The following is a 15,348-nucleotide window of genomic DNA, read 5'->3' as shown; positions in this document are numbered from 1 at the left end:
GGGGGGGGGCAGATTTATCCCAAAGTAGTGCTCCACAGAATGCAGAGTTACAATGTAAAATAATGTACCCTAATACTTGAATACTGTTAACGCCTTTTTTTTTTATTCAAGTGTTATCCATTGTTCAGAGATCTTCTAGATTGTTTCTCTCATTAGAGAAAATTGGAGGAGTGAATGTTGGCATTTTCTTAATTTGTATAAATGTGCGTTTATACTGGGCCAAATAAGACCCGTGCACATCCCCTTGGACCATATGGGCTAGGAATTACACAAGGTGTAGCATGGCTGTGTTTGGTCTCTACACAGTGCTGTTCCATTATTTCAGTTCTTCCAGCCTTTCAAACAATTGCTTTCTTCCAGCCTTCCCAGGTTGGAAGGTATCTGTCACGCCAAGCAGCTTTAGCAAAGCTGCTTGACTTTAGTTACATAGCAGTATTATGGAATACGTAAGTTACATCTGCCTAATTTGCAAGATGCCTATACCTGAGTTACTTCAGAAAAGGTCTGAAAATGTCGGTTCCCAGGTAAACAACTGCTGGAAACTTGTCAGAAACCGGTAACAACTGCAAAACATGAACTCTCAGAGGAACGGGCATCTCCCCATGAAGAAGGCAACCTTGTGTGCTGTAGTTTCAGTAATGGGCAGGCAGCTGGGAGAGGAGTTTTTTAGGGAGTACAACCACTTAGGGTTTTTTGACCTTTTCTCAGAGCAAGCCATTTAGTCAGCAGGTACCTACAGGTAGATTCCAAGACTTCAACTATTCTTTCAATTCTTACTCTGCTGACTTCTCTCTCCCTGCTTTCATATGTTTGTAGGGAGGCTGACACCATCCCGTCTGTAAAATAAAATAGCCAGTTTCCATTCAGCTTATGCTTGACATGATTTGTGTGGATGAGCATCGCCTAAGATAACTTCAGCTGCTTCAGCCTTGCCCAGTTCTTGCTCTAAGCATGCAAACGCATTTCAACCAACATTAAAAATGCCTTTGAGTCAAAATCCCCAAACAAACAGGAAGACCACCTCAGAGCCACTAACCAGCAAGAAAATACCCAGATTCACCTTGTGACTTTGAGTTCATTTAGAATTTGCCTTAGAATAGCTGCTTCCTTTCAAAAGGTTGAGGGTGACTACTTCCTCTTGAGTTACTCATGGTGACTACCAGGGCTGTGTACCTGCTTTTGTATGAGAACATATGCTTCAGTCTTCTGAAAAACGTCTATTCAAGAGGATCTATAATACAAGATGTCGTAAAAAATTTATTGGCGTTTGTATAGAATAAACAAACCTAATCCCATACTTTGGGTCTTGGTGAGGTCTTCTATTCAGAACCAGAGCAAGTAAATGTTTCTTTCACATAACAAAGTATCTGCATCAGGCTAGAGGTCAGTAATGTTCTGTCTTGAGGAAAACAGACTTTTATGTCCGTTTCCTGATAGGCTCTTTTATGGAAGAAAAAAATTACATATTATGTGGAACAAAATTTCATGTCACTGTGAAATCAATTTGAATCTTAAACCAATTAGTAAACTTCTAAATTCTGTGAGAATATCGAATAGAATAATGCACCTTTTTTTTTTGCAATTACTATGTGCTTCACATTACATGTAAAATTGTTTCTTAATGATCTTTTTTCTAGATTTGAAATTATTTTATTTGTAAAGTCTAATATTTTCATCCTGCTTATGAAGATATGCATTCATTGCTGTAACTTTTATACCAGCATTAATACTGTTAAGTTATGAAATACCTTTCCAATCGTCGGGCAGGAATTGCAGTTTTCCACATACCTGCTTAGAAGCTCTTCTGAAGCTGTACCATCTATTGATTTAGATGTGTTAGCTTCTGACCAATTGATATTGATTTAGCTGAGAAACTTTTTCTTGTGAACAAATTCAAATACTTAGAAAAACAAAAAAATGCACAAAGAACAGCCTAGTATGATAGTTTTTTCATGGGAATAAGTGGCTTTATGAGGAAACAAGAATATTTGCTGAAGTTAATTCTAGTGCATAGTATTACATACCCATGTGTTACATTTTGAACACAAGCAAACTGGATCATACTGTTCATGTTTTCTCAGAGAAATGCTTTTATAGTCTTTGCTTTCTTCTGAAATTGTTTTAACGGCAAATATAAGGCAAGTGGGTAGTAACTAGCTTGAAATACTTAAATAATGTGAATATAGAACTGCAATAATATTACTTCATCAAAAGCTAAATTTCAAAAAGATGTTGTTCTGTAGTCTTAACTTGTAGAATAAATGCAGAATTTTAGAAATGTTATGACTAAGTTGCACAATTGGAGTAAAATAACATCAGTGATGTTTAAGCAAAAGAATTTTAATTTCTCTTAACTTGTAGCTTCAGCCATCATAAAATAGAAACTGAAGTGCTACTGTTTGAGGAGGTGTTCGGTCTCTGGCTTGCATCATTGTACCCTTTTGCAAAGGTAGCATCTGAATAAATGGGACTAATTTTGAAAATGGAGGGAGAGATGTCCTCTGAGACATCAGACAAGCAAAACAGCAACAAGGCACTTCTGCGTTGAGCCACGTTTCTCTGTAAGGAGGGCTGTAGTGCTAAGATGTTTCCAAAATCACTAAGCATTACGCTGAAGCCAGTGAGCTTTTCTTCCTTCATTTCAGCATCCCACTTCAGTCCAATACGGGACTAAAGAGCGCGCAGCACAGTAAATAGGTTTGACAGTGGGGATATGCTGTTCACTTGAAGTAAAACAGTGCAAACTGACCTCTATTGACAGCCTCAAGTATAGAGTGACAGAACTATGTAGTCATTTTGGTTTCCTTTCGTTTGCCTTCTTCCCTTTGAGCCCCTAGGTTAGTCTTGCTCCACCTCTTATTTAATGAATAAACCCATGAATGCTGGAAATTTAAAAGTGAAGACCTCTTGTTTCTGGTTTAAAAAAAAAAAAAGTAAAACCACCATTGTCTGAAGTGTTATATACTTAGGGCTATAAGTTTGTCCAATTGTTTTTAATTATGTGACTCAGGATCATAAACCAGACTTCCATCAATCATAAACCTTCAGGACTTGCGGGGGGGGGCGGGACATTGCTGTTTGTGACCCAGTGTAAGATTTGGTATATGTGAGAAAAGTGAATTCGCCTGCTTCACCTCTGTGGAGCGGCAGGACTGGGGGACGTCAGGATTCCTGGTATCTAATTGCATTTTAATGTTTGTGTGTTCGACTTTTTTGTAGTACTACACCTTGTATTTGCACCCACAGTTACATATGTATTCAGGGTAGTTAGCTGAGCTTGCCAGTCACCAAAGAAATCAGAGCAAACAAATAAAAATCCTGTGTGAATAATCTGTTGGTTTTGGTCAATGTGAAACTCCAGAAAGGGCTATAAAACTTATCTGTGTCTCTTTGTATAAAGCTTAAAAATTTAGTCTGTTTTTGATATGTAGCTGGTAGAGGTTATTGTTATATAATGTATAAGACATAGATTGTTTTCTGGCATTCACCGCACTATATTTATCTATATTTTACGCTAACGATATTTTCTGTGGCTTATGCTGTTCCTTTTTGCCATCTAAAATTGCATATCTTGAATAACTTTTCCCTAATAATCACACTTTAAGGAAATTGTCTTACTTCCTTGACAGTTGTTTCGAGAAGTACGAATAATGAAGATACTGAATCATCCCAATATTGGTAGGAGCCCTGCATTTCTGCAAACTTTTTATTATTATACTGTTTACATTTTACTTTTTTTGGCTTTATTTGAATGTACTTTACAGCTATGCTTTTGGTAGTTAAACTTTTTTGAGATAATAAGACAGCGAGCATTCAGTAAATGCTTCATTGTGTCCCCTCCTTTATTGACTCTGCTTGAAACAAGAATTTTGCTCTGAGGAGATAAACTGCTCAGTCCAGGAAAGCCTTAACACAAAGTAGGAGATGCTGAGCACTCTGGTTTGTTGAGGGCCCCAACTCCCCTCTGTCCATTGAAATTACTCTTGAGGCCAAAAAGCACAAGTTTCTTAGGTGAAGGTAGCAAAACTCTATTAGTTCAGTCTAGGAAAGACTCCCGCTGATGGATATTTCCAGAAAATTAGAATTCTAAAGTATGTAATTTTCCCTTTCTGCTTTAGTTCTTTCACCTACCCCACAGCTTTAGGGCCCTACTTTGTGATGACAATTCTTCTGGCTGAGGAGGGCTGGACAGTCTTGTTCCAGAGACAGTTAATGGTCCTGAATTGGCCAGAGGGCTTGTTGCATACAAGGTATGGACGAGGCGTACAAGTTATTACATGCTAGGCACTCCCTTCTCATCCCTTGAATTGTTTGTTGCTTTTCCAACATTCTTAGCTTCTGCTGTTTTTTGTTTTCTTGGGGGTGGCGGTGGGGGTGCGTTTGTTTTAAATGAGTGGTTACTATTACAACCTGAGGAAAGTCTTCCAGACTTAACGTTTCTAGTGTCCGCTCGGTTTTTAGTTGGTCAGAATCTCAGATTTCTAACTGGGAGCAGTTTACTACCGAAATAGGGAAGGTTTGTATGATCTTAAAGACATCTGTGTCAATTTAAACACTAATTTCAGCATGAACTCGTTTGTACAGTGTGCATAAACTTCTGAGAAAATAATGAATTAATATGCTTTATTATCAAACATGATTTAGAAATTAATTTTGCTTTTTTACCCTCAAAAGAATGCTAACCTAAAGGATATAAAGTTTTTGTATGGTTTACTGTTATCACTGGCCATAAATTATACTCACTTCATGAGTGTAATTTTTTGTTTGTGCTGTGCTTTTGCTCCCTGCTGCAATATCTCTCTCATTCATTTTTCTTGCAGTAAAATTATTTGAAGTTATTGAAACTGAAAAGACATTGTATTTGGTAATGGAATATGCCAGTGGGGGTAAGTGGATTCTTAATTCTGCTTTGAGGATAAACTGAAATACAGAAAGCCATGCCGGCTGCATGCCTAGGAACGATTTAAGGATTTTATGGTTAATGGGTTATTCCAATCTGGCCTTCACAACAGTCCTAGCAGACCTCCCAAGGCAGACTTTCTTGCTTGCACCACGTTCTGTAAAGGAACCTATTAGATTTGTGCTTAAGGGTAGTTACCATTCTGAGGTTTCTGCTGGAATATCAGGAGATAATCTGGTGCGGATTCTGGCAAAAGCTTGACTCAGTATTTATCTGCTATATTTAGGCAAGCACTGGTGCCTCATTTTATCTTGAAAATGTGTGCCAAAGCACTTGGAGAGGCAGGTCTAGGGGATGAGAAGAAGGAACGCGGGAAAGGGGACCAGCAGGATCATAAAGAGCATGAGGGATAGTGGGTGCCTGCTTGAGAAGCTGCTTAGCATTTGAATGAGAAATGTTTGAATGTGGGAAGGGAATCCAGCACAGGGCTAGTGACCGGCTAGGAAAGGCTGCTCGTCAGACAGTGCAAAGGTGAGGATCTGAAAGGCATTTGAGCAGCTTTATCAGAAAGAGAACAAGACGGAAAAAACAGAAGTAATAAGATACTGTTAAGTGAAGCTGCTAGAGATGTGCAAAACAAATCTGGTACATAAGAAATTAGGCGCTTGTTTCCCAGTGTGTCTTCTATGCATTGTGAATGTTTTTCATGATTAAAGTCAATCTTATTTTTGTTTCACAGTGTTTTTAAAATAAATTTATTTTAAAAATTGAAGAAGCCTTACTATGAAGAGTTTCACTTTTATATTTCTTGACTATTACATGTCTGAAAAGTGAAATCCAATGCAAACAGTAAAAAGGAATTTTTCCTGACTGCTTCTATTTCCTTTCCCTTCAAGAAGGGGTGGGGGGTGTTTTCAAGCATGATTTGATTGTGCATGACAGTCAAAAAAATAAAACCTGGGCAATAGGACTGATGTTTTGTCCTTGTCATGGCCAGGAGAAGTGTTTGACTACCTAGTTGCGCATGGAAGAATGAAAGAGAAAGAGGCTCGTGCAAAATTCAGGCAGGTATGAAATTAACATTCACTCTTTCTTTTGTTTCTGTTTATGGTGTTTTCAGATAGACATGAGTGTGAGCATGCTTCTTTTTCTTTAAAAAAATATTCGTTGTTGTGATAATGTTTATTAAAGCTGGAATGGAAAAAATCCCTGAAGAGAAAAATATCTGCTTCCTACGTATTATCTAAAAATAGTAAGACTGTTTTACGTTCGTTTTTAGTGGATGTTCCTAAGAGTCACGTTTTTTTTAATTGTGACTCACTTGACGTTTTAATCCTTTTCTGAATATTTTAGAACTTAACAGATTTTCTATCTGGAGATGTTGATATGATGGCATGTATTGCTGTGTCATGTCACATTGTTTTGTATGAAGGGTATTCTGTAACAGGTTTTTATATTCTTATTACAAACTTTCTCATCTTAATCTTTTTCTTACCCTGTTTTAATGATTATTTTGTGAAAAGCTTTAATTAGATAAACAAAATTTGGTATTTTTCAGAATTAAGGTATATAATTAACATGTAAAGAAACTGCTTTTAACTTGCTATTTCAGACTTGTTTTTTGTTACACATATGTAAAAAATGTGTATGAAAATGTTGAATTAACTATTGTTAGGGATGAATTGCAGAGATATGCTGCAAATATTTCAGAAGATAAAATCTGAGATGGTACATCCAGCTATTGGGTTGGGGGGTGAAATAGTTTCCTTTATAGTTATTGCTATTGGGTGATCTGCATTTAAAATATATGTTTCTCCTGTTACCTTGAGGAGTATGTATTAAACTTTTCTTAATAAGAAAATGAGCTGCTTTTAGGGACTTCTTAGTATTTGAGCTTTAATGAAACTTACATGAATATTTTCTAAAATGAAAGCTTTATTTATTAATTTCTTATGTTCTACTGAATCATATCAGGAGCCAAAATTACTAAATTGTATATGAAAACTTAGTAATACTGAGACTGAAATAAAATATTTCACTGATCATCTTGGTGTTTCAGATTGTATCTGCTGTGCAGTACTGTCATCAGAAATGCATAGTTCATCGTGATCTTAAGGTAGGCTGTTACTTATTTTTTCATTTTGCTGGCTGACAGTATAGGCTTAATTTCATTCTATATACTTGTCCTTGCCACTGTTTCTGAATGCCTCAAACATGTGAATGAGGGGAACTATCACTTGTATATTATTCTCAGTTTTCTGAAACACAAAAAAAATGTAGCTTGCCTGTTGGAACAGGGGAGAGACAAGAATAGAACATGTGTTACTTTTATTCCAGTTTTGGCTTTAAGAAAAAGGCATGCTATCCAAAGAATTATACCTGCTGGCATGCAGATATGTACACATTGAAGCTGCAGAAGTTCAATGATACCAGTCAGCACCACTTAATTAGAATATTTTCAGTTAAAATATACTGCAAGATATATAAAATGGTCTTTTCTTAGTGATTCATAAGAAATATGTTAGGTTTTTAATCCATTTTAACTTCTGGTTTATACTCTAGTGTTTAATTCAGGCAGAAAAATAAATCAAAGGTAAACAGAAATTAGTTAAACTTCCTTTTTTTGATGCTTTCTAATAATCTATCTGTATAAACGTACCAGACCATGTTAAAGAGTTCAGCAATTGCAGGTGCAACCTAAGCCTTCAGTCTGAAGCTGTCCTCGTGCCAAGTTTAGATCATGGGACTTGGACACAAGATCTTCACCTGCTTAAAAGCTGGCTTGTGCTCTTGCTTTGATGTCTTTACGTTTACAAAGAAAACACTGGTGTAGGTTCTTTTTTACTAATGTATCTAAATACTTGTGAAAAGCTGAGGTTGAATAATTCCTAAGGTTTTTCTCACCAGTATCTTTTGTCTTAACTTTCTCATAATAGACTGCAGCATGCTCTCAACCTCTTTCTTACAAATCTGTTCCCTAATACCTGTCGGTCTGCCAGCTCCTGCGTGTGCATATGGTGCTGGATAATACATCCTTTTCTGCTGAGTCTTCCCTGCCCCAGGACCGTTGTTATCTGATGATGGAGGTGCCTGGCCAGCACTCTGAAGTCAGAATGCAAGGAAGGAAAGGGCTGGATCTCACTGAAATCTTGATTAAAAAGAAAAATCCCTCCCCGTCTTGCATGGTGGTTTGGAGCCCGTGAATGTTTTGTCAAGCTCCCTGGAGCTTACTGCAGCCACTTGTTGTTGAGCTTTCCAGAAGGCTGCACCTAGGGACCTTGGCTTGGCTGGACAAGCTGCTTTCACTAGTTTTCTCGGCCCTATACTTGGCTGGGAGTAGGGAGACAGCCATCTCCTCGTGCTTATCTGGCACTGGTTTGCTCAGCCCAGCTATATTATTGAGCCTTACTGCATTAACCCCTGCAGGTATTTAGCATCCTGCATCTCGCCGTTTCTCCCAGAGCCCGTTACAGCCTCCACCCCTCATTCATTTCTTAGTTCCATAGCACGCATATAGCTCACTGCATTGCCCACAGGACTATCCAAAACTGCTTTGCAGCATTTGTGCGGAATCCCTTTTACCATCTGTCACAAGTACTCTGCTGCTGGTCTCCTTCCTGTTTGCCAGGCAGGCAGGCAGGCTGCAAAATAATTTCTTTGTTTGCTTTTCTCTCTCTCTCTTCTCTTGGGTGAAGTTATGCTAGACTCACTTGAAAAGTTCAGTGTTAGGTGTGATTGAGAACAGCCTAGCCAATGAAAAATACATTCCCCAAAGAAAAAAGGGCTAAACGTATGGCTTTGAGGAGGTGTTCTCACTTTGTCTATTCTTTCCAAACGTTACGTGTCATCTCTGTCTCACTTAAAACTCTTCTCATGGAGCTGCAGAGAAGGAAGAAGCAACTTTAAAGTTGTGTCTGCATTCACATCTGCTTCTGTTGACTTTCTCCATGGTATCGGCACGCTGACCAATTGACATTGTTAGCACTGCAAGGCAGAGGTCTAGCACGACTTCGGAGATTTTTGATAAGCCTTTGTGGCTTTAATAACAGAAAGGGTAAACTCCATCAAATGTAAGTTACTTCAGACTAAACTAGGAAGACGTGTAAGAAAACGTGCAATTTTGTCCAGGCTATTCTGGCAGAAGAGGAGGGAATGCAAGGCCCGTGGGTACTTAAACTATCTCCTTTTAATTTGCTGTGATTATAAACAGCTTGCGTAGAAAGGGCTATAACCAATTCCAACTTTGCTCATCCTGTGATGCACAAAACTTATCTTACCTTTTCAGTGACTGTTAATACTTTTCTCTCTGAACATGTAACCAACAAGAGCATAGTCTTTCTATTTGGCATATTAAAAAGGGGGTTTTTTGGTGTTTTTGTTTGAAGTAAGGAACCTAAAAGTGTGGGGTACTTGGGTAGCAGAGTACTGTTGAACTAGGAGGACTATTGTAATCGCAGAGCAGCTGCACTGACAGTAATGTTTTCACCACAAGGAAAATGAAGTCTTTGTGCAGTAATGTAGAAGGCTGTCAGATCTGGAAAATATCTCTGTGAGTCTGTCTGCAGGCACATCAGCTGGAACCAGCTGAGATTACAGGTCACGAATTGGGAAAATAAAATATTTTCCAGGATAGTTAGTTTGTAAAAATGTGCTGTATTTTACTCCTCGTAAAGGCTAAATTCTGTTGCGCAGCTATTGGCTTGATATACTGATAGTTAATTGTCCCCTGTTCTGTTCACTGAGTGCAAGTGAAATTATTAAAAATAAAATGACCAACAGACGAACCGACCCAAACAAAATCATGTTTACCCTTTTAATCAAAGTAACTAACAGATTGATTGCTGCTTCTCTGATCCTAAACTAAGACCTTTTTTATTTTCTGGGCTCAATTCTGAGCGCAGCATCCGATGAGAGATGTCTGTGTTTGCTATAAAACTGATGTTTGGCAATTAGGTGAATCCTCTGCTCTGGCTAATGTCTGTCCTTCTGTTGAAAAAGGATTCCTGCACTGCTCAGTGCTGCTCCTGTGTTGCTGATACGCAGATCAGGAGCCGGGACCCAGTTAGATGAGTAAATATTGCCCAGCTCTGCTGCAGTCCTTGCACAGCATCCTTGCATTTTGAGAAATGCACTTTATTTTTTTTCCAGTAATGTATTAGTATTTCTCTAACCTCGCTCTTTTAATCTTCTGACCTACCTGTGATACTAAGTATAAGATACTGTTTACTGATTCTCCAGGTTCCTGAATACTTGCATCTATGTATATGTGATGCATTGCATTCACATGGTGGTTGCTGCACAGGCATTAATATTCTTAGATGTATAATACATGCATTTTTTTCATGCACAATGTAATACTTGAGCGTTAAACACCTTGGTGGTGTTATTGCTAAAGCAAATGCTAATAATAAAGGGGAGAGAATTTTTTGGTACAGAATGCTAAGATACAGCACGTGGCTTGAAGTATTTCATCTTGCAAGCAGACGAGATCTTCTTTTAAAGTATTAAATCCCTTCTAACATTTACCCCACCACAATGGTAGATGATGTCTGGGATTAGATTTATGCTCCTTGGCATCAGAAGTTGGCATGAACCTGTCAAAAGCTGAAACTGCTATTCTGAGATATCTGGATACTTCAGTCTACAGCTGAACTAACTTATTTCTTCCAGAAAAGAAAATCTTCATAGTTGATTCACTAGCTGACTTTCAAGTCTGTTTAGCTACTTTTAACAGTTACATTTTCCTGAGTAAACATAGTTGATTTTCAATCTTTGTAATGTATTCAGGGGGTTTAGTTTCTTTTGTTCTGCAAGGAAGATACAGATGGTGAGCCATTTTAGAAAAAGAAACATTTTTGCATTTATTGATAAATCATACACTGTAATATATTGATCTTATTCTGATAGGTGAATTGTCCTTTTCCTCTTTTATTTTTCTCTTAGGCAGAAAACCTTCTACTTGATGCAGACATGAACATTAAAATTGCAGACTTTGGTTTTAGTAATGAATTTACAGTTGGTAATAAACTGGACACGTTTTGTGGAAGCCCGCCTTATGCTGCTCCTGAACTTTTCCAAGGAAAGAAATATGATGGTCCTGAAGTGGATGTGTGGAGCCTTGGTGTGATTTTGTACACACTAGTAAGCGGATCATTGCCATTTGATGGTCAGAATCTAAAGGTACAGTTACAATATGAAAGCTTGGCTTTTACTCTCTTTAAATCTTCTATGTCATTAGTAAGCTCACTTTCTAAAACTTTATTTGAAAGGAACTGAGGGAGCGAGTACTGAGGGGGAAGTACCGCATTCCGTTCTATATGTCCACAGACTGTGAAAATCTACTTAAGAAGCTACTAGTACTGAATCCAATAAAACGAGGCAGCTTGGAAGTAAGTAATTTCATCTTGGAAAAAAAGGGTTTTCAGATTAAGAAAGACTAAAATGCAATAATTGCTTAAGACTTCTTTATTTTTCACGATAGGTACTTTCTTCCTGTTTTAAGGGCCCAAAGGTCTTGTTAAAAAAAGGAAAAATAGGAAATGTCCCAGAAACAGTGGAGCTTGAAAATAGAAAGTGTTAATGAATGAAAGTCTAACTTTAATTGTAGCTGACTAAAGACTATTGTTTAAGAGCATTTCAAAGTGCAAACTGCTCCCACTTGTTTTGGTCAGATAATGGAGCTAGTTCAAAATGTGTGGAAAGCAGGACAAGACTGTAAATGTCTTCTGCTTGGAGTTTTTCAGAAAAACAAAAACAGCAGCAGGCAGTAGCGTAAGCCTTTTTTACTTAACTTACCATTTCCAGCATGACTTCTTAAAAAGGAAAGATACAAGAAGAATAACTGTGATAGAAAACTACGTGGGGTTTTTGTTTGTTTTAGTGTCGTAATACAGATAAACACTAAGAACTCTTTGAATGATAAGCTAGTAATTGCTCGTTATTTCTGTTCAGTCCTTTCTTCTCCCCCTTCTGGTATCTTTGTTTCTGAATAGCTGGAAAATTAACATATATAATAATGTTTGCTGTGTCCCTCAGCTAAAACGTGTTTTGAGGATTTCTACTGAGTTATGACTTTTTTTTTTTTTTGGTTAGTAAATTAGGCTTTCTCTTCATGGGATGCAGAGAATATCTATGCATAATTTGTAAGGTGTCTAAAAGGTTCAGTGTTTTTAAGGGGCTGTTTTGTTCAAGTTTGCGGTATTGGCATGTACTTGCTGGATAACTCTGGAGCTGATACTTAGCAAGTATTTTGTGTAGAGTTCACTCTAAATGCTGCTCTGTTCTATTTTGTGAATTCTTTAACAAAGGGAGACTTTTTAAAATAACATCTACTTACCATAGAGATGAAAGTAGAGCAGAAGATAAATAGAATGGTTTTAAAATAGTATTTGCATGAGTTAATCACCAGTGACCTTTGTTTCATCTTTCTATGCATACTTGTGCAGCAGTAAATAGTGTTCCAGAGAATAAATCCCATTTAAGCAGCTTTTTATTTGTAGTGGCATGACTTATGCTTCCTGGCGTGGATGCTACCTGTGCCAAGGAAGCATGCATTTACTGAGCTCTGTCTGCATGCAACTTATTTCAAGCTCATGCTGGTTTGTGACTTGTTATAAATAGTTTTAACTTGAATAAAATCTGTGCTGAAGAGAATAGTGAATGGTGGCTTCTACTTTCCTGATATTCATTAATTATGTTGTATTTATTACTGTCTAGAGGACATAGTGATAACAGCATAGTCACTCAAAGATGGTGAAAGATCGCTTTTTTCCTGTGTCGTGTTTAAGTTTTAGGAAAACATATTTTCCTTTTATTGAACTTTCCTCTGGATTTTCAGCAGTTTCTCTTCAGATCTAATTTCACTTTCATTCTAGATATTGTAGTGTTATCCAGTTCTTCTAAAATTCCTTCCTGTCCCTGGAGAGAGGTGTTGGATAGCAGCCTCGCTGGAACGGCTTAGTTGTCAGATTGTATGGAAAAGAGCGAGTAAATGTTATGTGTGACGGAGGTGTCTTGAGCCAGTACCAAAATACTGATGATAACAGGCATTGATCAGTATGCTAATCTGAGGGAGAGAGACATCACAAACTTTTTTAAAACGAATGTTCCTGAAATCACGTTTGTTGATTTAGAAAGCTATGGTACGTGGTTTGGAAAGAAATTACTATTTCTGCTGTCTGAGCACTTCTAAAAATACGTATTTAGAATGGAAGTATATATTTATTAGAAGTTTCTAAAAGTGGAGATACGATGTCATCTTAGGTGGGGAGGATTTTTGTTTGTGCTTTGTCTATTAATTATTTGCTCAGTCCCAGCCATATACCCGCTCAGTTCCCATGCATGTTTTTCCCAGACCATCCAATAGGATGTTTGTCAGTGACATTAAGCATCAAAGCTGAGACTGACACAGGATCAGCACCATAACGGTTAGGCTTAGCACTTCCTCTGGTAAGGACCAGGCAAATTTTTATTAAAATGGTTCGTCTAGACTTTTTCATGGTTGCAGCAGAGAGAAAATATTTTAGAAGCAAGAGAACGTTGTTGTAAAACATTAAATCTTTGCAGGAAGAGATGGGGAAAAATGTATTGTCAGAAAATATGTGGATCTCTCTTAACTATCAGGATTTCAACAAATTCTTCCTCCTGTCCCAGTCTTCAATTCTTTGCAAAGCAACACCTATGTGAAATTCCCACAGAGCAGATTTATGCTTACAAAGAGTAATAAAGCAAATAATTTTGAGACAGACAGGTCTTGAGCCAGGCCAGATTTTTATTAGGTAGTTTTCCTGAAAATCAAGGGAAACCTCATCAATAATATCTAGTTGGTTGAAATTCAGTTTGGGTCGATCTTGAGGAAAAGCAGTTTCGTTTAGATCTTCAAGTACCCTGACCAAGGCGGCTGCTCTTCAGTCAGCTGACTGGAAGCCCAGCTGAACTTACACAGATGTAATGTTGGTCCTGGAATTGGATCATCCGTGTCACTTCAAAATGCTTGATTGTAAGAGCCTGTTCTAAGAGTTGTGCAATAACTCAGTACACCTATAAGATCATGTATTTAAAAGACAGAAGCTAGCAGAAGTTTAGATATCTAAACAGATGGAAACCTAGAGCAGATTACATTGAACTATAGATCCACCTACTGAAGAGACGTGAAAAACTATAAGTGGGAATTGCTGGGTTTTCTTACTAATTCAAGAAGGATCAAGAAAGGGAGGTAGGGTTTGAGCAGTGTGATTCTTATCATCCAAACATCTCATCATGCTTAAACTTTAGATTTAATTAACGGTATCTTTAAAAAAATTGTAATTGCAGATACTGCATAGTACTCTTTGGGGAGTCTATTGTGTTACTGCAAGGCTACAAATACATAACCAAAGTCTATTGTCAAATAGACTCGTGCTCTGTGTGCCAGAAATGCAATATAGCAATACGTGTTCACAAGCCCTTCCCCTTTATACCCCTCAAAAGCCCCCAAAAAAATCAATTCTGAGGCAGAACTTTGAACAAATCTTTAAGTCTTATTGTCAGCAAAATGTGAACTGGCCCATGTACAAAGTTCTGTCTTGTTCTTGTAAGGATACAGCTATTTGGGTCTGTAATTTGGCACCAGCACTGCATACAAAGAATTTGGTTATATCAATGGAAAATTGAGTCTTTTGCTCTTTGTGAGAAATAATTTAATTCGGTGATTGCGAGGCATATTTGGAGCCTGTGGGAAACTTGACTTGCTGGCACTTGTTTCACTCTTTGTCAATCTAGTGAGCAATATTAGCATCTGTCCCTAAAGAGGCATGTGTGCCTGTTGCTGTAGGAGGGAAAATGTTTTTAGCTGTTTTAAAAAAGATGAGTATGTCCTTAAGGAGACATTGTGGTGGTGGTTAGGGATTCCAGCTGGTCAATCTTGCAGGCATATAAAAGATCCAGGCCACAGCAGAAGGAAATCTTCCAAAGAACGCAGGAGAAATTTTTAAAGTGAATATCTGCACGGCATAGAGAGAGTTAAGAGGCATTTCTCCTTCCAGCCAAACTGTGAACATATTTAGGTCAAGTGCAGTCAGAAGATCCATAGGAAAAAATGACCAGTCGGCATCACGATCTTGAAATGAATGATTGTAGGAAGCATCGGCACACTCCTGAAATATTCCTTAGTTTCTAAACACTTCTTTTGTTATTATTTGAAGGAGTTATTTATTGTGATGGAGTTGGTATTGTGGTAACATCTAGGGATCTTAACCAAGATTAGGGCACAAGTGTCAGGCACTCAGCAAGGCGAGATAAAGGGATGGTGGAAATGAAGGGTACAAAATGAAAGATTTTTGTGCGTTGGAAGTGCAGGTTTTTCCTCTCTGTAGTTTTTCTGGTATTTTGGTGGGGGGTGGAGGGTGTTGTATTGTAAAGGCTAAATAGGAAGGGGGAATGAATTAATGGAAACAAAAGGATGTGAAAGA

The 15,348-nt window shown here is 37.8% G+C and overlaps 1 protein-coding gene across 4 annotated transcripts in view; it reads left to right on the top strand.

Annotated features, from left to right (window-relative positions):
- The window catches only part of MARK1 (MAP/microtubule affinity-regulating kinase 1), a 37,608-nt gene that overhangs the window by 5,059 nt on the left and 17,201 nt on the right, over positions 1 to 15,348 (top strand). For all 4 annotated transcript variants that reach the window (XM_009333671.1, XM_009333672.1, XM_009333670.1 and 1 more), the window contains 6 exons: positions 3,630 to 3,678; positions 4,821 to 4,886; positions 5,898 to 5,968; positions 6,960 to 7,016; positions 10,844 to 11,080; positions 11,170 to 11,289. In XM_009333671.1, the coding sequence (XP_009331946.1) occupies positions 3,651 to 3,678; positions 4,821 to 4,886; positions 5,898 to 5,968; positions 6,960 to 7,016; positions 10,844 to 11,080; positions 11,170 to 11,289 (579 nt within the window). In that variant the 5' untranslated portion in view covers positions 3,630 to 3,650. The remainder of the gene's footprint in view (positions 1 to 3,629; positions 3,679 to 4,820; positions 4,887 to 5,897; positions 5,969 to 6,959; positions 7,017 to 10,843; positions 11,081 to 11,169; positions 11,290 to 15,348) is intronic.

This window comes from Pygoscelis adeliae, unplaced genomic scaffold (assembly GCF_000699105.1).
Source record: "Pygoscelis adeliae isolate BGI_AS28 unplaced genomic scaffold, ASM69910v1 Scaffold1, whole genome shotgun sequence".
Classification (NCBI taxonomy): Eukaryota; Metazoa; Chordata; class Aves; order Sphenisciformes; family Spheniscidae; genus Pygoscelis; species Pygoscelis adeliae.
Note: the sequence above shows the minus strand (reverse complement) of the source record. Positions and strands in the feature narration are given on the sequence as shown.